Source organism: Bufo bufo, chromosome 4 (genome assembly GCF_905171765.1).
Source record: "Bufo bufo chromosome 4, aBufBuf1.1, whole genome shotgun sequence".
NCBI classification, from domain to species: Eukaryota; Metazoa; Chordata; class Amphibia; order Anura; family Bufonidae; genus Bufo; species Bufo bufo.
Genome location: NC_053392.1, coordinates 195,720,781 through 195,746,538, shown reverse-complemented (window position 1 = coordinate 195,746,538; position 25,758 = coordinate 195,720,781). Strand labels below are relative to the sequence as shown.

At 44.3% G+C, this 25,758-nt stretch overlaps 1 protein-coding gene across 1 annotated transcript in view; it reads left to right on the top strand.

Moving 5' to 3' along the window:
- WDR49 (WD repeat domain 49) overlaps window positions 1-25,758 on the top strand; it is a 190,659-nt gene that overhangs the window by 80,663 nt on the left and 84,238 nt on the right. Inside the window, exons 9-11 of the mRNA XM_040428182.1 lie at window positions 8,843-9,007; window positions 20,145-20,260; window positions 25,178-25,308. Of these exons, the coding sequence (XP_040284116.1) occupies window positions 8,843-9,007; window positions 20,145-20,260; window positions 25,178-25,308 (412 nt within the window). The remainder of the gene's footprint in view (window positions 1-8,842; window positions 9,008-20,144; window positions 20,261-25,177; window positions 25,309-25,758) is intronic.

The window sequence follows — 25,758 nt, the reverse complement described above, 5'->3', positions numbered from 1 at the left end:
ACAGATACAGTAGTTAGTGGGAGATAGTCAGTGTAGGTTAGATAGTTATATAGTGTAGCTGATAGGTTCCAGTGCAGGGTGTTAGGTAGTGTGATAGGAATTACTGTTTCTCTGCTGTCCATACATGCTACAGACATAGTGCTGTCACAACAATACTTAGTGCACCAATCAGTAATATCTACTCAGACCTGATAAAATGTAAAGTTGCATGTATTGCGCAAAAAATATGCGCATCATTAGTGCCGATTTGCGCAATCGCGAAAATAATGACTGGAGATCACGAATTCTAGAATTTGCTAATTTTTTTGTGAATACTATGTGAAAAATTTGTGAAATATCGCGAAAACAAATATTGCCTATGCTGCTCAACACTATAGAGCAGGAGGAGCTCAGCTGATGGACTTTTTTGGCAAAAGCTTATAAGGCCTCATGCACACGACCGTTGTGTGCATCCGTGTCCGTTGTTCCGTTTTCCGTGATTTTCTGCGGACCCATTGACTTTCAATGGGTCCATGGAAAACTCGGAAAATGCACCGTTTGTCATCCTTGTCCATGATCCGTGTTTCCAGTCCGTCAAAAAAATATGACCTGTCCTATTTTTTTGACGGACAACGGTTCGCAGACCCATTCAAGTCAATGGGTCCGTGAAAAAACACGGAGGCACATAAGATTGTCATCCGCGTCCGTGATCCGTGTCCGTTTTTTTCCTATCATTTTCAAGGCAAACTTGACTTAGATTTTTTTTCACTTTTCTTGTCTGGTGATCCTCCAAAAATCAAGGAAGACGCACGGGAAAAAAAAACGGACACGGAACAACGGAACCCCGTTTTGCGGATCGTGAAAAAATACTGTCGTGTGCATGAGGCCTAACTTGGTTAATTTTAAACCTCTGGTCATTTTGGGCTTAGGAGTCCTGTGGCTGGCCCTAATCAGTGATTATTACTGATATGACTTTAGCACTAGACTGCTAAGCCCATAATGAGCAGAGATTTAAATCTATAAAACATGAGTTTATACAGAATCTTTTTGGACAAAACTATATATTAATCTACTCAGCTCCCCTTGTTCTATACCTGAGATGGCTAACTTACAGCACTTCAGCTGTGGTAAAAACTATGGGCCAGATTTATCATTACTATGACAGCTCACTCCACTTTCACATATGGCTAAAGTCAGTTTTAGCCAAGTCAGATTTATGATCTGCCCTTTAAGACTGTAATAAATGTGGTTTGACGGTAGCAGTTTATCCGTCAGTAAGCAGCTTTACAAAAGTCTCACGTTTTTATGAAAAAGTCGCATGTTCTATTAAAAAGTCTCATAAGATAAGCATGGTCCTCACTGGAGTGAAATTGCAACTTTTTTGCAACTTTTTTGTGACTTTTTAAATAGTCTCAATAGTAAATCTGTCTAGAGATTCATTTACATAAGAAAACATGCCCACTTTCAGAAAACTGGCGAGCATAGTGCAGAGCAGAAAAAAGTCGCAAATTTGTGCGCAGTTTTAGCGTTTGGGACTTTTTTTGGGACTTTTTCACTCCATTATTCTGACCTGAGCTAATGATAAATCTGGCCCTATGACTCCCAAGATACCACCTTGCTTGGCTGTTCTCAGAACTCCTAGAAATGAATGTAGCATGCTAGGAGTCGTAGCTGCAGCACAGCTGGAGTGCTAGAGGTTCTGTTCTATACCATGCTGCCTGCAGCTCAGACACAGGTGACAGGTTCCCTTTAACTATTCAGCTTTAAATATCAGCAACATGCTTAGTGCAGTATATTACATAACATAATACTTTTTAATGCCTGATTGGAGTTTGACTATAACATGATCAATGGCTACCTCTGTTGCACTGCAAAAGCAAGCTCAGTATTTGTAGAAGTTGTGTACTGTTGAATAATTGTCGAACTTTTCTTAATTTTGTCCATGCACCAAGATATATGGCAAGTCAGAAGGAAGTTTCTTCCATACTTTATCTCCAATATGTTCCTTTTCTAGCTTTTCAGTAACGATTTGTATGTTGGCTTTTTATTTTATTTCAAGCTAGGCATTAATGGGCATATGTCATGCCATTGTAATAAATATGGTTTATCCGAGTATGCCAGGTGCCTACACGAGGATGGGAGATCATCAGTTAGGAAACCATAGCCTCTTTCACATGTCCTCATAACTGCTTTACCTTTTCCGATTCATAGACCACCAGTATATCTTCCTAAGGCCTCATGCACACGGCCGTTGTGCGGCCGTTCTGTGCATTGGGGACCGCAATTTGCAGTTCCCAATGCACGGGAACATCTGTGCGGCGGCCGGGACGGATCGAGACCCATTCAACTTGAATGGGTCCGTGATCCGTCCGCACCGCAAAAAAATAGAACATGTTCTATTTTTCTGCGGTGTGGAGGCATGGACAGAAACACCACGGAAGCACTCAGTCCATTTCTAATGTTAATGGATAATGTCAGATATAAATTCTTTGCATGTGTTAGATAGTGTTGAGCATGAATATTCGAATAGCAAATTTTTATTGCGAATATCCCCACTTCGAGAATTCGCGAATATTCAGAATATAGTGCTATATATTCATTATATCGAATAATCGTAATTTTTTTCCATCTGAACACATGATTCCTTTCTGATTCTTCTCTACAATTGGACCCCATTTGCTGATAAGGACTCTACAAAATATTTCCACTTGTAGATTTTTAAAATTAATATTTGTAACATTTTCCATTGAAAAGTCCTACATTCTGATGTGGACAGAGTTTGTTGGATCCCTTTTATTACCCCTTGGCATCCTTTCATTCCCTTACGTCCTACCAGCAGCACAGATGGGGAGATGGGGTTAACTACCCCCCGTGGACTGGTAGGATCGGCGGAATTTTAATGAGCCCAAGAACCAATAATAAAGCTTTACACCCCTACAAAAGGAGGGGACACCCCCCAACCCACTGTGTTCTTTTCTGTCCTCCGGACAGGTGGACTGGCGGTTCCCCCTGCATTGGGGGAAGTTTTTTTTTCGTTTTGTTCTTTTCTACTTAGCCCCGCTTGTTTTACTAATAACGGGGCTTTTGTTTTTCTGCTTACCTCCCTTCCCCTTTCTACAGGCTGCGGATTCCTTTCGCATGCTGCACTCCGGTCTCCGGTGGGCGCCGCCATCCCCGGAAGTGACGTCGGCTTCCTCCGGCGTCACTTCCGGTTCTTGGCTTCTCGGCCCTGGGAGTTCTGCTCTCGTCTGCCTATATTTTGGGCTATTTCTGGCCGCTTTTGGGGGGAAGGGAACTAACATAGATGAATGATTGGAATAATATGCATGAATGATTGATATTCAAGATCTAGATCCTCCTGGGGACAAGATCTCCGGCCATGGGGGCGGAGCTCCGCCTATTTAAAGAGCCACTTTGCTCTCAGTCTTCCTCCTGGCAGCGCACGCTTGTTGTAAGCTAGCTCCCAGAGCCCATTAGTACTCTGTACTTCGACTGTTTCCATTACGTTTTTTTTCCTGCCGCACTACTTCGGTGGGCCTCTGCCTACGTCTTTTTCTTGATGTTTTCACCTTGTCAGAATTTACTAATTCTTTGTTCTTTGCAGTCAATGGCTTCACCTAAGGACCCGGAGACCCGTAAATCGGTCTCAAAGAGGAAACACCTGACCTGCTTTGACTGCAGCACGCTTCTGGACGACAATTGTCCCTTCTCAAGATGCGAGGGTTGCCGTAGATCCCAGTCGGCCACGGAACCCACCATGCAAGAGATGTACCAGTGGGTCAAGGGATATGTGGACAAATCCATCAAAGGCGTGGGTCAAGGGATATGTGGACGAATCCATCAAAGGCGTGGTTAACCTGCTGGATGAGAGGCTTCATGCTCCTACTCAGGCTCCAATGGATACCTCCGCGCCCGTCGAGAGACCCGCTGCAATTTCCGTGCTCTCTTCCTCTTCAGATGAAGAGGAGTTAACATCATGTTTTTTCCCTCCAGAAAAAACACAGAAATTGTTAAAGTCTATCAGGTCGGGGAACCATGATGTCGACCCTGGGGAGTCCTCCGATCCCGTCGGTCGGGCACAGCATGTCTTTAAGGCGGATGAGACCCTCCTTTCCGTTATGTGGATGGAATGGAAGAAGCCTGAGAAGGGTCCGGTCTTGACTAAGAAATTCAGGACCATGGCAAACTCCTTGGTGGAATCGTGAGGTTCCATTCCCAAGGTGGACCTGGCTATTGCCAAATTGTCCAAACGTACTCTGGTCCCAGCAGACGATGGGTCTAGTCTGCAAGACCCCCTTGATAGGAGCGCAGAGTGCACATTAAGAAGAAGTTACTCGGCAGCTGCAGCCTCCGCGTTTACCACTATCGCGGCCACTGAAGTTTCGTCCCTCCTCCGTTCCCTTCTAAATCCAATTCAGATGGACGTTGATCAGAGAGTTTCTCGGGACGACATCCTGGCCGCATTTAAGACCGTCAATTTAGCAACGGATTTTCTGTGTGACACTGCACAATTGCAGCTGAAGTTGGCAGCCAAGTCTATGGCCCTAGTCTCTGCAGCCCCTTATGGCTTAAACCATGGGTCGCGGATAACGGAATCTAAGTACAACCTGTGCAGTCTCCCTTTTGAGCCGGACCGCTTGTTCGGCTCAGAGTTAGACAAGATCATGGAGGGCCTCTCTGATAAGAAGGGGAAGAGTCTTCCCCAGCAGCATTTTCGGGGACGGGTCAGACAAGATCGTGGTGGTAGATCTGGCCAACAAGCCAGAGCGTGTAGAGACTGGGGGGCGCAGCGAAGAAATTCGACCCAGGAGACGTAATGGCTACCCTGGACCTCAAGTATGCGTATCTTCACATCCCCATCCATCCTGCTTCCCGAAGGTATCTCAGGATTGCGGTCCAGGTCTCGGGGGTCCTCAGGCACCTTCAGTTCATCACCTTACCCTTCGGGATTTCATCCGCTCCTATCACCTTCACCAAGGTGGTGGTTTCGGTGGTGGCAGCTTTGAGGCTTCAAGGGCTGTCCATAATTCCTTACCTGAACGATTGGCTCCTAAAAGCACCATCTTCATATAACTATCTCCTTTCTACTCTGCCTAGGATGGATCATCAACTGGCAGAAGTCGAACGTGAGCCCGTCGACTTCGGTAACCTATGTAGGCTTCATAGTTGACTCCGATGGGATGTCCCTCCAGTTGACTCCAGAAAGAAGAGCTCGGATTCTGGACCTGGCAAGGTTCCTTTCAGTCCCTCGTCGAGTTCCCATTCGGACTCTCATGAAGATGTTGGGGCTCATGTCAGCGGCTGCAGATGCAGTCCCTTGGGCATTGTGGCACCTCCGACCCCTACAATCGGAGGTCCTTGCCAAATGGGATGGCAGCCCATTTGGGGCTAAATTCCCTGTGCTCCCGGTCTTGTCAGACTCGAACCTCCGGGGGAGAAGTCTATAACCCAGCCAACCTGGGTCATATTGACAACGGACTTGTCCCAAGTAGGCTGGGGCGCTCACCTAGACGATTCCCCAGTCCAGGGGACTTGGTCTCCTCAGGAGAGACTACTTTCCTCCAATCTCCGCGAGATCGGAGCCATCCGGCTAGCCCTCCTTCACTTCGCCCCCCGAATCCGGGGTTTAGCGGTGAAAGTACAGTCAGACAACATGACTGCAGTTCTCTACATTAACAAGCAGGGAGGCACAAGATCTCTACCCCTCCTTTCGGAGATCGGGGTAATTCTTCGGTGGGCAGAGTTGAACCTTTCCCACCTGTCTGCCACCCACATCCGGGGTTCCTGCAATATAATCGATCATCGCCTGAGTCGTGGTCTGCTGACGATGGAATGGTCCCTACATCCGGAGATATTCAGGCAGATAGTCCTCAGGTGGGGTTTGCCAGAGGTAGATCTCATGGCAACGAGGTTCAACGCCAAGGTGGAGAGGTTCTGCTCCCTTTACAAGGAGCACAACCCCCTGGCAATAGATGCTCTGTCGATACCGTGGAGGTTCAGGCTGGCTTACATCTTCCCTCCGTTTTCCATGATACCAAGGGTATTAATGAAAATCCGTCAGGATCAGGCTTCGGTGATAGCCATCATACCGTTTTGGCCCAAGAGATCCTGGTTTACCCAGCTCATTCAGATGAGTCGGGGACATGATTGGAGGCTCCCCCCACAGCAGACCCTGGTGTCATGGGACACTCACCTCTGCCCAGACCTGCACAGGTTCAACCTGACAGCCTGGAGGTGGATCAGTCCCTTCCCAGAATAGAAGGGCTTTCTGAGTCGGTCCTGAGAACATTGTCGCATTCAAGAGCAGAATCAACCAATAAAGCCTACTCCAGGATCATGAGAATCTTCTCGTCGTGGTGTGCTTCAAACCAGGTGGCATTTGCAGATCCGCCCCTCTCTGCGATACTTCAATTCCTGCAGGACGGCCTTGACAGAGGCCTTGCTCCATCTACTTTGAAGGTCCAAATTTCTGCCATCTCGGCCTGTCTCAACAGGCCCTATTCTCGGGATCCACTTATCAAACGATTCCTTAAAGGAGCCGAAAGATTGAAGCCTATAGTACTGAAGCCCATTCCTCAGTGGGACTTATCAGTCGTGCTCAGGGGAATAGCATCTCCTCCCTTTGAGCATTTGGAGGAGGTAGACTTGAAGTTTGTGACGCTGAAGTTGGTCTTCTTACTGGCAGTAACCTTGGCCAAGAGAGTCTCTGAGCTTCAAGCTTTCTCGGCCTTAGAACCCTATACCATCTTTCTTCAAGACCGGGTTCTCCTGAGGTTTCTTCCATATTTCAGTCCCAAGGTGCCATCATTCCAGAATATTAACCAGGTCATTTCTTTGCCAGTTTTTTTTCTCCCCGTCTACCTCCTCCAGGGACCCTGTCAAACATCCTTTGGATATCTTGAGATGTCTCCAGATCTATGTGGATAGATCCAGGGAGTTTAGGATAGATGAGAACCTCTTTATCCTGTTTGCCGGTAAGTCTAAAGGCCGCAAGGTGTCCAAGGCTTTGATTAGTCGCTGGATTAAGGAGGCCATCAGGGAATCTTTCGTTTCCCAGTCTTTGGATCCTCGAGAGTTCGTGAAGGCCCATTCCACAAGGGCTATCTCTACTTCTTTTGCAGAAAGAAGTCTCCTTCCTCTGGACATGATTTGTAAAGCTGCCTCCTGGAGCTCTGAATCTACTTTCATCTCCCACTACAGACTAGACGCCAGGGTAGCGGAGTTTTCGGCCTTTGGGCAGGCTATTCTTAGCTCTGCCAGGCATGAAGGCCCTCCCTAGGGGTTTCTTCTTGCTATCTCCCCATCTGTGCTGCTGGTAGGATGTAAGGGAATTGTTCATTTCTAACGATAATTTGTTTTCTCTTAGTCCTAACAGCAGCACACAAATATCCCACCCTATTAAGTTATTCTTGCTATAAACACAGTGGGCTGGGGGGTGTCCCCTCCTTTTGTAGGGGTGTAAAGCTTTATTATTGGTTCTTGGGCTCATTAAAATTCCGCCGGTCCTACCAGTCCACGGGGGGAAGGAGGGAGGGGGGGGGGGGTAGTTAACCCCATCTCCCCATCTGTGCTGCTGTTAGGACTAAGGGAAAACAAATTATCGTTAGAATTTAACGAGTTCTGCACATGAATATTTGCACCTGGGATATGTCCTTACAATTTTATGGCCCACAAATGTATTAGGAGACATACAAATATTAATTCATCCCTTTAATTACTTTATTTAAACCATAAATATAAGATTATAAACATTCCATAAGATTAATTCTTTATCACAAATATTTTGTTTTAAAAATGTTCTTTGTTATTTTGCAAATTTCCACCATAAAAGTTTCTTAGGCTATTTTCACACTAGCGTTTTGGTTTTCCGGTATTGAGATCCGTCATAGGGGCTCAATACCTGAAAAAAACGCTACAGTTTTGTCCCCATTCATTGTCAATAGGGGCAAAACTGAACTGAACAGAACGGGATGCTCTAAAATGCCTTCCGTTCCGTTTAGTTGCGTTCCCATACTGGAGAGCAAACCACAGCATGTTGTAGTTTGCTTTCCGTCCTGGGATGCGGAGCAAGACGGCATGACCCCAATGCAAGTCAATGGGGACGGATCAGTTTTCTCTGCCACAATAGAAAACGGATTTGTCCTCTATTGACTTTCAGAGGAGTTCATGACGGATCCGTCTTGGATCCGTTCATAACAGATGCAGATGGTTGTATTATCAGTAACGGGAGCGTTTTTGCTGAACTCTGCCGGATCCAGCAAAAACGCTAGTGTGAAAGTAGCCTAAGTTATATTTTTTTAAATATCATCCTAGATTTACATATACTAAGGCTACTTTCACAAGGCTGTTCCTGCGGGTGAAAAGCCTCCCGGATCCGAGCTGCCGCTAGTGCAAGCGTGCCGCCGGAAGTCCGCTCTGGCCCCATTCACTGCGCACAAGTGGCAGCACGGATCCGGCAGGCTGTTCACCCGCAGGAACAGCCTGCCGGAGAAGGCTGCCGCTAATGTGAAAGTAGCTTTAAAATGTGTATAAAGCAGGACATTTATGCTCTGAGATATTTACTACTGAAAACCTGTGTAAATAAATTAGTGTAATGCTTCGTTGACACAATTAAACCCGTGCCAGAGGGTTATATGGAAACCCCACAAAACAAATAACGGGCGGCACTGATTGTAAAGCATGAGTTGGGGTAAGCAATATTGTTTATGGCATGATTAATTTTTGACTTTTTATGACTAACATACTTTTTGGTTGGCAGCTACTTTTTAATATGAAGGGGGAGTAAACAGTGTTCATTACTAAGGATGTTAGGAAAAATATTAAGCACTATTTATATTCATGTAGAATTCTCCTCACTTTCTAGGTAATCAGCTCAGACACAGGATCGACAATTACTTTCTGGATGATAGACACTGGAAGGAAAATCAAACAGTTCTCGGGCTGTCATGGCAATGCAGAGATTAGCACCATGGCTTTAGACACAAGTGAAACCAGGCTATTAACAGGGAGCACTGATGGAACAGTAAAGGTGAGCAGAATGTCATTATGTATTAATCTGCGTTTCATTCTTTTAGTGTTAATATCCACTGAACACCATCTAACCAAGTGATAAACTACATAGCAGCTAAAGAGGTTGTCCCACAAATAAACACCATTATACTCTGTTAGTTCCCACTAAACAGGACGTGGTTTCAAATGGAATAATTTAATAAAATGTCCCCTGTGTCCAGATATTGCTGTTATATATGTGTTTATAGCTCTCCCTGGTGTTCTTTTGGTTGCTTCTCAGAATGTCCACCTAATGTGTTCAATGTCGGTGGTCACACATGGTCAGTAGCTCAGTCAACTGCCTGGATCCTTTCGTACACAGGTGGTAGAGTGATCTCTTCTGGCAGGCCAGACCATAAGAATGAACATACTAAAACCAGCTTCTTCTCAACAGCCCCAAAAACATTAAGGAAGGGGGAGGATTTATCAAACTAGTGTAAAGTAGAACTGGCTTAGTTGCCCATAGCAACCAATCAGATTCCACCTTTCATTTTCCAAAGGAGATGTAAAAAATGAAAGGAGGAATCTGATTGGTTGCTATGGGCAACTATGCCAGTTCTTCTTTACACCAGTTTGATAAATTACCCCATAAGTGTATGTTCTGAAGGAGAAAATAAAAAGAACACCAAGGCTGCCATCAAAGGTATGTTACAGAAATATCTAGACAAAGGAGAATGTTTGTTACAAAGTTTTCAAGTTATCCGCTATCCACAGGATAGGATATAATTAACTGTTCAGTGTGGATCCAACTGCTGAAATTCCCACCAAACAGGGGTCCCATTTCCTTATCCCGATAGAGCATCAGACCACGCATGCTCCCTGCCGCACTGTTCATTCAATACATGACCTCCAGAAGTAGCCAAGCGCTGCTGTACTTGGCTATCTTCAGCAGTCCCATAGAGAATGAAAGGAGCGGCAGGGTGATTCATGCTACCCGAACATTGGGCAGCTGTAATTGCTGACAGGACCCCTCATTACTGACAGCCTTTCAGAAAACATACTTTAAAAAGGAGCCAGAAAAGGGAAGAAGGGTTCTTGGGGTGTGTGACCGCAGGCTTCTCCCCACCCTCTTGATTGACAGGTGTCTCCTAATTTGTGTATAGGGAGATACCTGTGATCCAGGCCGCGAAGCTCGGTGAGGACCCGTCACTATAACTGTTCTCTTTATTCCCAGCTCATTAGAAATGGGGCAGATTCAATAATCCTCTCTAATTGTTAGAAAATGTGACAGAACAAGACAATTTGAGGATGTGCCAGACTTATTAAAGTGGCACACCTTTAGACTGTCTAAGTTTATACCACCTATCAGTGGGCTTCCTTTACACCAGAATTTTGTACCCATTTTTGCCAACATCCTTTTTTAAATCATGACCTATCCTGAGTATTGGCCATCACTAGCTAAACGGCTGGGGTCAAACACCACGCACCCACTGGGATCAGCTGTTCTGTGTAGCTCCATCACCAGAAGTCAGCGCCAGAACTACACAGCACTGTCAACAGTGTAGTGTACAGGGAGTGCAGAATTATTAGGCAAGTTGTATTTTTGAGGATTAATTTTATTATTGAACAACAACCATGTTCTCAATGAACCCAAAAAACTCATTAATATCAAAGCTGAATATTTTTGGAAGTAGTTTTTAGTTTGTTTTTAGTTTTAGCTATTTTAGGGGGATATCTGTGTGTGCATGTGACTATTACTGTGCATAATTATTAGGCAACTTAACAAAAAACAAATATATACCCATTTCAATTATTTATTTTTACCTGTGAAACCAATATAACATTTCAACATTCACAAATATACATTTCTGACATTCAAAAACAAAACAAAAACAAATCAGTGACCAATATAGCCACCTTTCTTTGCAAGGACACTCAAAAGCCTGCCATCCATGGATTCTGTCAGTGTTTTGATCTGTTCACCATCAACATTGCGTGCAGCAGCAACCACAGCCTCCCAGACACTGTTCAGAGAGGTGTACTGTTTTCCCTCCTTGTAAATCTCACATTTGATGATGGACCACAGGTTCTCAATGGGGTTCAAATCAGGTGAACAAGGAGGCCATGTCATTAGATTTTCTTCTTTTATACCCTTTCTTGCCAGCCACGCTGTGGAGTACTTGGACGCGTGTGATGGAGCATTGTCCTGCATGAAAATCATGTTTTTCTTGAAGGATGCAGACTTCTTCCTGTACCACTGCTTGAAGAAGGTGTCTTCCAGAAACTGGCAGTAGGACTGGGAGTTGAGCTTGACTCCATCCTCAACCCGAAAAGGCCCCACAAGCTCATCTTTGATGATACCAGCCCAAACCAGTACTCCACCTCCACCTTGCTGGCGTCTGAGTCGGACTGGAGCTCTCTGCCCTTTACCAATCCAGCCACGGGCCCATCCATCTGGCTCATCAAGACTCACTCTCATTTCATCAGTCCATAAAACCTTAGAAAAATCAGTCTTGACGTTTCAGCTTGTGTGTCTTGTTCAGTGGTGGTCGTCTTTCAGCCTTTCTTACCTTGGCCATGTCTCTGAGTATTGCACACCTTGTGCTTTTGGGCACTCCAGTGATGTTGCAGCTCTGAAATATGGCAAAACTGGTGGCAAGTGGCATCTTGGCAGCTGCACGCTTGACTTTTCTCAGTTCATGGGCAGTTATTTTGCGCCTTGGTTTTTCCACACGCTTCTTGCGACCCTGTTGACTATTTTGAATGAAACGCTTGATTGTTCGATGATCACGCTTCAGAAGCTTTGCAATTTTAAGAGTGCTGCATCCCTCTGCAAGATATCTCACTATTTTTGACTTTTCTGAGCCTGTCAAGTCCTTCTTTTGACCCATTTTGCCAAAGGAAAGGAAGTTGCCTAATAATTATGCACACCTAATATAGGGTGTTGAAGTCATTAGACCACACCCCTTCTCATTACAGAGATGCACATCACCTAATATGCTTAATTGGTAGTAAGCTTTCGAGCCTATACAGCTTGGAGTAAGACAACATGCATAAAGAGGATGATGTGGTCAAAATACTCATTTGCCTAATAATTCTGCACGCAGTGTATAGCAATCGCAACTGCAGCGCTGCTCCCATTGAAGTGAATGGGAGCAGCGCTGCAGTTGCGAGCGAGGTCCACTGCAATGTTGACACTGCTGTGTAGTTCTGGTGTCGACTTCTTGTGTTTGGGCTACGCATAACAACTGATCAGTGGGGATGTGGGGTGTCTAACCACTACTGATCAGCTAGAGGTAACCTATCTTGAGGAAAAAGGCTGAAAAACCCTTTTAAAAGAAATAGAATTTTTCATTCACATTTTTACACACTGCTCGTATCCAGGAGCTATGACCACCCTGCAATCCAGCAGCGGTGGCCGTGCTTGCACACTATAGGAAAAGGCACCTGGATACAAGCAGTGTATAATGCGCTGAAAAATGTATGAAGCCAGCAAGAAGGGCAATATGGACAATCACAATACATAGTAAGTGCCTTCTATTAACTTTCTCTACATGATAAATGATAAATAATTTTCTGAAGTGAGACAACCCCTTTAATGCCTAGGTAACATAGCAGCATCAGTCCATATCCCATATCAGCTACACTGTGCACGAATGGGTTTTGCTGTATTGGAAAAAGGCTGCTATGAAGCACAGATGCTTATCAGAAGTCAATGGACTGTGACTGTGCAACTAGACTCCGACAGTAATGCAACTAATCCGCATGGAGTATTGTAGATATTAAAGGGGTCATTTATTAAGACTAGCGTTTTAGACTTCGGTCTTAAAGGGTTTCTGTCACCCCGCAAAACTCATTTTTTTTTTTTTGGATACTTAGATTCCTCATAGTGCGATATAGGAGAATATAATGCTCTTACTTACTTTCATGCGGCCGATTCTTTATAAAACGAACTTTTATAATATGTAAATGAGGGCTCTACCAGCAAGTAGGGCGTCTACTTGCTGGTAGCTGCTGCAGAAATCCGCCCCCTCGCCGTGTTGATTGACAGGGCCAGCCGTGATCTCCTCCTCCGGCCGGCCCTGTCAGTAATTCAAAAATCGCGCGCCTCGCGTCAATCGGTGCAGGCGCTCTGAGATGAGGAGGCTCGTCTCCTCAGCACTCCCTCAGTGCGCCTGCGCCGATGACGTCTTCTCTTTCGGTGATGTCATCGGCGCAGGCGCACTGAGGGAGTGCTGAGGATACGAGCCTCCTCATCTCAGAGCGCCTGCGCCGAATGACGCGAGGCGCGCGATTTTTGAATTACTGACAGGGCCGGCCGGAGGAGGAGATCACGGCTGGCCCTGTCAATCAACACGGCGAGGGGGCGGATTTCTGCAGCAGCTACCAGCAAGTAGACGCCCTACTTGCTGGTAGAGCCCTCATTTACATATTATAAAAGTTCGTTTTATAAAGAATCGGCCGCATGAAAGTAAGTAAGACTATTATATTCTCCTATATCGCACTATGAAGAATCTAACTATCCAAAAAAAAAAAAATGAGTTTTGCGGGGTGACAGAAACCCTTTAATAACTTCTATAGCTGGAGGTGGATCGCCGAAGTTATGAAGAGGCGCATATTTTGGGTGTTTTTCCATCTGCTGGATTCAGTAAATACACTTTTTCTCTCTATAACCCTCTATTCACACGTCCACAATTTCGTTCCGCATTTTGCGGAACGGTATTGCTGACCCATTCATTTCTATTGGGCAGCATGATGTGCTGCCCGGATCCGCACTTCCGGGTCCGCAATTCCGTTCCCGAAAAAAATAGAACATGTCCTATTCTTGTTCGCAATTGCGGACAAGAATAGGCATTTTCTATTAAGTGCCGGCGATGTGCGGTCTGTAAAATGCGGAATGTACATCGCCGATGTCCGTGGATCCGCAAAACACACACGGTCGTGTGAATGGACCCTTACTGTGCTGAATTGATGTTTTTTTTTTTATGTAAAAGCTTTCATGCGAGTTCTGAGCAATAAGATATCTTCTCCCTTGTGTTACACTGGCGGTGTGTGCCTGCTGCAGTTTCCTTGTTCGGCACAGCTGCTGGAGCGCTTAACTGGTTGCCTGCTCTGCTCTCCCTGTGACCCTCACTTACCAGCGTCCAGCAAGCTGAGGCCTGATTTCTGCCATTTCTGCCTCTCACTGCCTATAGGGCACATGCTGTCTCCAGTACTTAAAGGACTGGGCATGCACGTTAACCTTCTCCAGTCTATGGCTGGCCACCATAGGGTATTAAGGGAGGCTGCCTGAGCAATAAGGTCTAGTTTTCTAGTTTCCTGCTAAGATGTAGTGTTTGTTTTGTTTGCTCTCTGTACCAACTTCTGCCTGTGTCTTCTGCCAATTTCTGGCAGGCCTTTGCTGCCTCACCTGATCTCGGTGCTGACCCTGAGCGCCTTCCCTGACTTTGGATTGCACAAACTTTGCTTGCCCCGACCTTAGCTTGTCCCAGACTACAGTTTTGCCTGACACCTCATTTTTACGAATCAGTGTCTTTTTTACCCCTATTGGTAAGAAGTTCCTCTGCAGCAGATTCCAGTTCCCTGTATAGAGTTTAAAGGGTGAAGACCAGGGGTGGCCACTTAGATAACATCCATAGGAGTAATCCCAACTCAAATGAGTTCAGTGACGCAGTGGGTACACATTCGCTTCTCACAGCATGGGTCTCATACAGAGACAAATGAAAAGATAACCTACACCCATCCTTCTCTGTCTGCTCTATACTGCTAGATATATCAGTATTGCAACATCTTGTATATATTCCAATGCTCTACTGATTTGAGTGAAAAAAAATTATGATATAATGTTTTAAGCTGCTGTTGCATCAAAGACCTTGCCTACTGTCTAAATATATGACTGCTAAGCAATGGGTTTTCAGTTCCTTAGTAATGTTTATATCAGATTGAATTTAAGTAAAAAGAAAAATGTCATAACTGTTAGACATTAATCTTGACCTTGTCTGTTAATCCTGAGTTTGCCCCAAACACACGGCCGCTCCTGTGTTATTGGTAGAAGATGCACTTTGCAAACCTGAGTCTTTTGTGAAACAAAACAGCCAATAAAATCCAAAGGCGTCCTAGAGTTTCACCATTCTAAATGTAAATGACGTGCACAAAGCAGCAATCTATGTGGTGTAAAAGGCTCATGAGGAAATACACCTTTGAATAATGGTCACACCAATGTAATAAAAGGTTTCACAGCATGTAAAGTGGCAGAGTAAATCACGTTTTATGCCATAGGAAAATGACACTTTCCTCTCCCTGAAAAACTGAGGAAACAAATAACAAAACTTAACCGTAAATACTCCATATATTAGAGGCTGAAGAAACTTTTTATGTTTTATAACACATAGAAATAGTCATGCCATAATTGTGAATTTGCATTATGTAATTTTGCTACTGGCAAAAATAGTCAAAATATAACCCTCATCATATATATTCCAGCATATTTACTTTACTTATATGACTTTTCCTAGACCTCCAAAATTTTAGATAACAGCAGGGATTGTTATAAAATAACAAATGAAAACCTGACCTATCCACATGGGTGCACCTAGTTTTCTGTTGCCTGTGGCAAAAATTTTAACGGCGCCCCCCCCCCCCCCCCCCCATGGTATATTCTCAACCTAATCCCTTTCCTCAACCTAATCCCAGGCCTACTGGAGGAAAGGCTTGAAAACATTACATACAATGCTACAAAACATACAGGGTAATACAGCCCCACATACCTCTTACATCCAGTGACGTCTCCTCTGATGTAGATGTTCTCTTTTCTCATCTTCTCCATTCAGACCAGACCGCCATGATGATTTCTTTCAGCCATCTCTCGTCTCTTCAAAGTTTGAAAGACATCTCAGTTTCCTACTTTTCCATCATGTTCCCACTTTCTCAACAACCCATCCTGCCATACCCAATACTGTGCCCACTATGATAGATAGACCCCCTGAAAATACTAGTACCACAGAGATAGTGCCCCTTCAATAATTACTGGCACACAGTGCCCTAAAAATATCTGCACCCACCAAACTGATACTTTGCCATGGTGCCACCCCCCGCACAGTAATAGTGCTCCCAAAAGTCCCACCAATAATAATTATTCTCTGCCAGAGTGCACTTAGTGTTAACAGTGCTCCCAATAGTAATAATGCCCCCATTGTGCCCAGAAGTAATAATACCCCTGTAGTGGTACTATGATGTTCCCCATAGTCCCCCAGTAATAATAAATTCCCCAGTAGTAATAATTCTCCTTATAATGTGTAGTGGTACTATGATGTTCCCCATAGTCCCCCAGTAATAATAAATTCCCCAGTAGTAATAATTATCCTTATAATGTGTGCCAGTAGAAAAACGCCCCCTAATGTGTGCCAGTACAAATATACTCCCTTATAATGTGCGCCAATACAAAAAATACCCTTTTATAATATGTGCCAGTACAAAACGCTCCTATTCAGAGACACTTGTAGAAACAATGTCCCTATAGTGCTCCCTGTACCGTCATCATGCTCACTGATGAGAACACCTGACCACTTGTGGTGTGGATTGTTCTTAATTTGCGCCAGGTGTACTGTTTCTTTGTCCATCGTTTTGGGGAGACAGTCAGCGACATGAGCTATTGTTTAACCCCTTAGTGACCAACGATACGTGTTTTACCATGGTCACTAAGGGGCCTCAGGCTGGGCCGCCACTTTTTTACAGCGGCCCAGTCTAAGCGCTGCACGGGTCCCCCAAGCAGGGGGGAGCGGGGACCTGACTCTCACATGACAGCCGCGGCTCTGCTCTAACAGCCCGGACTAGCAGGAGTGCTGATCCAGGCTGTTTAACACTTTACATGCTGCGGGCAATGGCGCCCGCTGCATGTAAAGCTGTGACAGAGGGAGCGGACTCTCTCTGTCTCCCATCGGCACCCTGCAAATGCGATTGCGGGGTGCCAATGTGTGTGAAGGCTGTCTGGGGTCTATGAAGGCCCCAGATCAGCCTTCAGTAATTTCCAGCAGGTTGTGCCTCTCTGGCGCACCCTGCTGGTCAATGTTAAAATAGCATTGCCATTAAAATACAATGCATTATAAGGATAATGCATTGCATTTTAAAAGCAATCAAAATACTGTCTGTTATAGTCCCCTGTGGGACTATTAAGTGGCAAAAAAAAACAACACATTTATTAAATAAAAAAATTCCATTAAAAAAAATTGCAATTTATTCTTAGTTGCCACAAAAAAAAATAATAACAAGCAATCAAAAGGCGCCATTTACTCCAAAATGATACCAATAAAAAATTCAAGTCGTCCCGCAAAAATCAAGCCCTCACACAACTCGCGGCAATGTAAAAACATTTTTTTCTTTTAAAAAAAGGGGTTTTATTGCAAAAAAGTTGTAAAACCTAAAAAAAAATATATGTATTTGGTATCACTGTAATCGTACTGACCCAGAGAATAAATAAATTGTTATTTATACCAAAAAATAAACGCCGTAAAATTTATAACGTAAAAATGCAGTGGCAGTATTGCTGTTTTTCCCCATCTCCCTCCCAGAAAGAGTTAGGCCTCTTTTATACGACCGTTTTCTTTTTCCGTTTACGGGCCGTTTTTTGCGTTCCGTATACGAAACCATTCATTTTAATGGTTCCGCAAAAAAAAAAAAAACGGAATGTACTCCGTATGCATTCCGTTTCCGTATTTCCGTTTTTCCGTTCCGTTGAAAGATAGAACATGTCCTATTATTGCCCGCAAATCACATTTTGTGGCTCTATTCAAGTCAATGTGTCCTCACAAAAAACGGAACACATACGGAAATGCATCCGTATGTCTTCCGTATCCGTTTCGTTTTTGCGGAATCTTATGCCCAGCCCAATTTTTTCTATGTAATTACTGTATATGCCATACGGAAAAACGTACCAGAAACGGAAACACAACGGAAACAAAAAAACAGAACAACGGATCCGTGAATAACAGACTGCAAAACTCTGAAAAAGCCATACGGTTGTGTGAAAGAGGCCTTAATAAAAGTTAATCAGAAAGTTATGTGTACCCCAAAATGGCGCCATTAAAAACTACAACTTGTCCCACAAATAACAAGTTCTCATAAAGCTATATAGACGGAAAAATAAAAAAGTTATAGCTCTTTGAACGCGACGATGAAAAAAGGAAGAAAAACCCTTGGTTAGTAAGGCCCAAAACAGGCTGGTCACTAAGGGATTAATGTAGCGGTCTGACTTCTACAGCAACTTGAATCAACTATGCGGTGTTTGGTCTGACTAACAAGCCAGCAGATGTATGGGAAAGGACCTGCTACTTACATCACCTGGGGATTGCATTAGCCCCCCTGCTGTGTACTAGGAGCTGTGTCATCAGAATGACATTATGCAGTCGGATTGAACTGACAACCAATGATGGAACAACCATAATTATCTCCCACCAATCCTATGGGGGCCAAAGCACTGAAATGGTGGCTGAGGGAAATGAAAGGGCGGCTGCCCTTGTCATCAGCGGCTATTCCACAGGACATCAGCCTAGGGACTACAGTTCCAGCTGGTCGACTTCAGAACTGCTCTTCTGCCTTACCTTGAGTCTACGGGTTCGGTTGGAGAGTCCAGGTTGGGACGATCGGATCACCTGGCCAAATGCCTCGCTGTGCATGGCCGGCTCCCTAAGCTTGCTCCATTAAGTGAGATGTTACTGGCTCGGGTAGTCGGTCCTAGGTCCACCCGAAGTCACGGAGGTTTAATCCCTGGCGAGACAGTGGAAGGGTGAATCGCTATCACATGTGCCATCCTGTGTCCTTGCCGGGACTGTACTCTATGCTGCTGACTGTTGGTTATCCAGTAAAGTCTTCCCGGAGCATTGTACCCTGTGTTGTCTGAGTAGTGTTCCACCCACAGGAAAGGAGCACAGGCGTTCGGTGGTATGAGCCCTGGCCCTGCATGGTCTTTATAAAGATAGCCAGGCTGGCGGACGAGAGCACCCACTGACCCTCGTGTCTCTACACTCTCCTCCGACCCGCCACAGTGGGCCAACAGCATGTTGCCAAATAAAGAATAAACTCAAATACTTACCTTCATGCAGCTGTCTGCAATGCGGTGCAGGCCTCTTCCGACCTGTGTCCAGAGCTGTACGCTGCCCGGCTTAGGCAGCGTGATGATCATGCCACCTGCACCAGCCTCTGATAGGCTTCTGGCCTAGTGCCTGTAGCCTATCAGAGGGAATGGCGGGGCAGGGAGAGATCGCTCCTTTGTCCCACTGCAGTATTCAACTGTTTCGCCGTCTTGATGAATATAGAGAGATGAGTGTTTCCACAATTTCCCATGGCCCTGCCACTGCCCCCACTCCAGGTTGTGCCGCCTGAGGCAATCACCTCACCTAATTGGCAGTGCGCCCCTGCATATCCAGTCCCCTACACTCCTACTTGGCTGCTGCTCGATGGTCGTTGTTTACGGCACTGCAGTGCTCCGTGCAGCCAATCACAGACCTCAGCTTTCGGGACAAAGATGCTATCACTGCAGAGAGACCTGTGCTGCATCGATGATGTCCTCGGCTATCTCACACGAGTCAGTAACTAGCTGCGGTGATCATGTAGAGTGGTCTGAGACATCACTGCTGCAGAACCGGAGACAACAAATGGCAGGCTGCACCAGAATGTTGGTACTGGAATAGAGTGTGAGCGGACAAGTCTTCTTCTGTTAGTTTATATTTGTAATTCTTGCGGTTATACAAAATGTGGTCAGTCTTTATACCTCATGCATACACCAGAGCCGTGTGCATGGAGCCTGCATAGTGCCTTCAGCTTCTAGGGGAGAATACCTATGTTATACAGCATGCTATGGGAAATGATTGGCTGACAGGGCCTTTCTTGGTATTTCCGGCACGTGGATCGGGGACAGGAAGTGGAGAGCAGCAATGACCAGAGCAGTGCTGGAACAGCAGCGGCAAAGGATGATTGGAGGTGAGGATCTGTTCTCTTATGTTTCTTAGCCTCTCTGGACCCAATACCACCAATTTTTGTTGCGCTTAATAGACTCCTCTAACAAATGAGTTACTCTCCCACCTAATTTAAGTAAATTCATATTTCTGCGCCATTCTACTAGATATTTCTTGGTTGTGGACAGTAAAAATACATCTAATTGTCATTGATATATTTTGTTCAAGATGTGGGATTTCAATGGTCATTGTCACCATAAACTAAATGCTGGAAGAGACAGAGCGGTGGAAATTTCTCAGATCCTAGTGCTGAAGAGAACTATACTGGTGGTCGGATGGGAGAGGTACGTGCACGATACCAGGCAGACTTCAAGGGGTTATCCCATTATTAATGTAAAAAATTAAAATCAGACATCATATAGTACATGACAAGCTTTTTATAACAAAGCTAGAACCAGTCCTGTACCTCACATGGATCCAGAGATCTCCACATTCATTGATCCAATTGCTCTGCTAGATTTTTATGAAGCTGGCAGCTCAGAGGGCATGTCCTTTCTGCTGCAGCTTAGGGGGCATTTCCTTTCTGCTGCAACTCTCTACCTATGACAACACAGGAGGCAGCTGGAGGATAAAACTGAGCATGTGCGGCCATCTCAGTGAGCCGGACAAAGAAATAAGAAAAAAAAAAAAACTGCAGGTGGAGCTATACAGATACATTTTATTGAATAGCTATTCTAAATTTTTAATTACATGTATGCAGGTGCTGGTTTGAAAACTGTAGAATATTTTTCGTGAGACAACTCCTTTAATATAACAGGGTCACGTGCGCGGCTGTAGCCACTAACTGACCATCATCACTAAAGCCAGTCATTGGCTATGACAGCATGTGACCCAGTCCATCCAGAAGCTTACAGGATTAAGACTGGAAGACCACTTAAAGGGGTTCTCCCATGATTAATGTAGAAAATGTAAATCAGACATCATATAGCACATGACAATCTCTTTCTAACAAAGCTAGAACCAGCCCTGTACCTCACATGGATCCAGAGATCTCCACATTCATTGCTCTGCTAGATTTATATCAAGGGGAGTGTCCTTTCTGCTGCAGCTCAGGAGGTATGTCCTTTCTGCTGCAGTTCTCTCCCTATCACAACACAAGAGGTAGTTAAAAGATAAAACTGAGCATGTGCGGCCATCTCAGTGAGCCAGACAGAGAAATAAGAAAAAAAATTAAAAAAAAATGCTGGAGGCGCTATACAGATACAATTTATTGAATACCTCAGTGGCTATGCAATTTTTTTTATTGCATGCAATTACAAAAGTATTCAGATCCAGGTGCTGGTTTGAAAAATGTAGAATATTTTTTGTGGGACAACTACTTTAAGGCTGCCTGCAAACAGGTGGGAGCTGTCTTGCAGAAATTTACCCTTGCATTGAAAAGGGTGAAATCCAGACTAAATAACCACACAAAGAATTGACATACTGCAGAGATTAACATCTGCACCGCGGGTCAATTTCCACGTAGAACTAAAAAGCAAAGTGTACATGAGATTTATGAAATTTCATACACTTTGCTGGTGCTATATTATACTGCATTTTTTCACATGATAATCCTTGCGGAAAAACCATGCATACTCTGCAATGTGTGCAGGTAACCTAAGGGAGCCAGAACAGAGTAGTGAAGAGCAGGTGAGAACGATTTTTTTCAAGAGGTACAACAGGCTGGACACCCCCTTTAACAAATCAATAACAACTATGGTGCATCTCATTGACTTGTAAAAGTTTTTTTGAGTTAAATGTTTTAACAGAATGAATAGCTCTGCAGTCTATGTTAGTCTTGTGGTCCGAAAAAAATGGAAAATCCTCAACATGGAGAACAGCAACTAATTACCGGTAGTTTGATGTCAATGTACAGGAGAACATTTTCTACTGTTATGTATGCTTAGACACAGACAGGGGTGTATCTAAAGGCTCATGGGTCCTGGTGCAAGAGTACAGCTTGGGCCCCCCTTCCCTCAGTGTTTTGTGGCAAGTAGAGATTAGCAAAGTTCTCAAAAATTTGATTCAGCTGCTTCGCCAAATTTTACAAAAAATGTCCCTTCGTGATTAATTACTTAGTCAAGAAGCGCATTTCTTTGTAAGTAGCAGGTGCAATGACAGGAAATGGCAATTAAAAAATTCAATCATCCTTACCTCATCCATCTGAGTGCAAAGAGGCTGCCGTGGCCATCTTGCTTAGAGATACAGCGCAAAATCTCCCCCGACAAGTGATGGCATACGAGTGACGTGCATGAGATTTAACGCAGGATCTTCAAGCAAAATGGCCACGTCGGCCTCTTCACGCTCAAATGGATGAGGCAAGGATTTTTTTTTATTTTTACCACCATTTCAGGGAAAATGTATTCGTTACCACGAAGTAGGAAAAAATTCGGCTTTGTGGCGAATCAAAGTTTTCCTGAAATTTGGATCAACGTCGAACTTTGATTAGCTCAACACTAGTGGCAAGGGGCACCTTGCATTTCTGCTGCCTGAGGCAAAAATTGAAATGGCCCCCCATGCCAAATTCTCAACCTAACCCCTTCCCTCCAGCCCTACTGTTAGAGACATACTAGGAAAACATTACATACCTCTTACATCCAGTGATGTCTCCTCTGATGTAGATGTTCTCTTTCTTCATCTTCTCCATTCGGACTACTCTGCAGAGTTTGACAAACAGATATCTTAGTTTCCTACTTTTGCATTATCCTCCCACCTTCTCAACATCCCATCCTGCCACCTCTAATACTGAGCCTGCTGTGCTCCCCAATAATTTACTGCAGAAGCAGTCTCCCTGATAATACTAGTATTACAGACATAGCGCCCCCTTCAATAATTATTGGCACACAGTGTCCTAAAAAATAACTGTGCCCGGCAAATAGTGTCCCTGACACTAATAGTGTTGTAAACATAATGTCCCCCCCAAAATAAGCTGATACTATGCCACAGTGCCTCCCACAGTAATAGTAATCCCCAAAGTCCCACTAATATAAATAATTATCTGCCCGAGTGCACTTAGTGTTAACAGTGCCCTAATAATAATAATGCCCCCATTGTGCCCATATTAGTAATCATGCTCCCTATAATCCCCCAGTAGTAATACTTCTCCTTATAATGTGTGCCAGGAAAAAAAATAACCCCTTACATACCCCCTTACCTTTCAGACCAGACCCACATATCAGATTCTCAGATCAGACCCCCATATTAGGCCTCAAATCAGACCACCATGTCAGATCTCAAATCAGACCCACATATCAGATCTTCAGATTAGTCCCCCATTTCACACCTCAAATCAGACCCTCATATCACGCTTCATATGAGACCCCCATATCACACCTCAGATCAGAACCCCATATTATACCTCAGATCAGACCCCCATACCACACCTCAAATCAGACTCCCATATCCGACCTCAAATCAGAACCCCATATCAGACCTCATATCATATGTCAAATCAGAACCCCATATCAAATCTACAGAACAGACCCCAAAATCATATCAAACCCCCATATCAGACCTCAAATCAGACCCCCATGTCAGATCCTCAAATCAGACCCCCATATCAGATCCTCAAATCAGACTCCCATATCAGCTCTTCATATCAGAACCCCTATATCAGATCCTCAGATCAGACCCCCATATCAGATCCTCAGACCCCCATATCAGATCCTCAGATCAGACCCCCATATGAAATCTCAGATCAGACCCCATATCAAGCCTCACATGAGACCCCCTTCAAACCTCTGTTAGACCCACATATCAGACCTCTGATCAAACCTCCTTTAGACCTCCATGTCAGAACCCCTTTAGACCTTTATGTCAGACCCCCATATCAGACCTCAAATCATAGCCAAAATAAATAAATAAATTAAATTACCTCTTCTGCTCTGCCGCTATTCTGCAGGTCTGGAGTTCTTTCCTGCAGTCACGCTCCCTGGTTTTCTACGGGCCCATGCTGCACTGTGACCCGAAACATAGTTTGTAAGGCTGAAAAAAGACATCTGTCCATTCAGTTCGGCCTGTTATCCTGCAAGTTGATCCAGAGGAAGGCAAAAAAAAAAACGGTGAGGTTGAAACCAATTATCCTTACTTTAGGGAAAAAAATTCCTTCCCGACTCTGATCAGGCAAGGAGAATAACTCCCTGGATCAACGACCCCTCTCTAGTAGCTATATCCTGTAATATTATTACACTCCAGAAATACATCCAGGCCCCTCTTGAATTCCTTTATTGTACTCACCATCACCACCTCCTCAGGCAGAGTTCCATAGTCTCACTGCTCTTACCGTAAATAATCTTTTTCTATGTTTGTGTACAAACCTTCTTTCCTCCAGATGCAGAGGATGTCCTCTTGTCACAGTCTTCAGTCGTCTTTTTTCTAAAGTGAATAACCCTAATTTTGATAATTTTTCTGGGTACTGTAGTCCACCCATTCCAGTTCAAACCAGGGAAGGGTGAGTACAGCTCTTCACTCACAGCTCCCTGTACCTCCCGCATACTATTGAGTGCTTCCATAATGGACTGCGTCTTATAAAGCAAAAAATATGGTAATTGGCTGGATTAGGGGCCCAGTCGAAATTGTGACCGCTGCGACCCCTATACTGTAGCTACCCCAAAATATGCTTCAGCTGTGAGATATTTTTTTTTACTTCATTATAACGGTGCCCCCTGGTGTTTAATCTCTATAGTAATATGCACGTCCACCTACTGAGGTGGTCGAACATGTTCAGTTCCATCCTTCAACTGCCAACAGCTAAATATACTTTTAGAAGCTGTGACAGTTTCAGGGAGAGAGCTGCAGCAGAAAGGACATGCCCCCTGTAGCGAATATAGCATAGCAATTGGAATAATGAATGGGAAGATCTCTTGATCCATGTGAGGTACAGGGCTTGTTCTAGCGTTGTTAGAAAGAGATTGCCATGCACTATATGGTGTCTGATCTTCATTTTTTACATCAATTATGGGTTAACCCATTAAAGTTACACGGCTCCTTTACAAACACTTTTTGCTCTGCTTTTTAAAACAAAATGGAAAAAAAAGTTTTTAAGGAGTTTTTGCTTGCAGTTTTTACAATTGTTAGGTGTCCTTGAGGATCAAACTGTAACATGAAAACATATTAATTTCTGATGTATTTCTTTCCCTCAATAGTTCTCCACTCATTTGATTATATATATATATATATATATATATATATATATATATACGGTATATGTTTTTCTCTTTAAGGATAATTACAGTTTTCCGACTGAACACCTTAAACCAATACCTTGTTCAGCCTTCAGAGTGGAAGGGAGGAGTTCAGCACCATGATGATATCTTATGTGCAGCTTTCCTGCCACCTCAAAACCTGGTCACAGGTAAAGATTAAACCACATTGTTCAGATGCATTTTGAAGGACATTACTGAGCCGTCAAGCTTGCCATGCCCCCTTCCTGCCTCCAGCCCTTTTTATCTTTCTTCAGGCACGATGCATCAGAAATCCTGTGCTTGTGCCATCCTCTTTCATTTTTTGCGCCTTGCAGCGTGCCCAGGTGTAGTGTGCTCAGAATTAGGCGCACTGTGCATGCGCTGAAAATAAGAGGACGGCGTAAGTGTGGAATATCTGACACATCGCACCTGAAGAAAGAAAAAAGAGCTGTCCATCAAGAGTAAAGAAGGACTTGAAGTGTGAAGGCAGCCACCCCCTTGATTTAAAACTGCTCATTTACATAACAATTGTTTTACTCCTAGAGTTTCTTCTCTCTCTGCAACTGCAACATGCTCCCCACTTTCATTGACAGGCCAGTCAGGTGTAATGACGTTTGTAC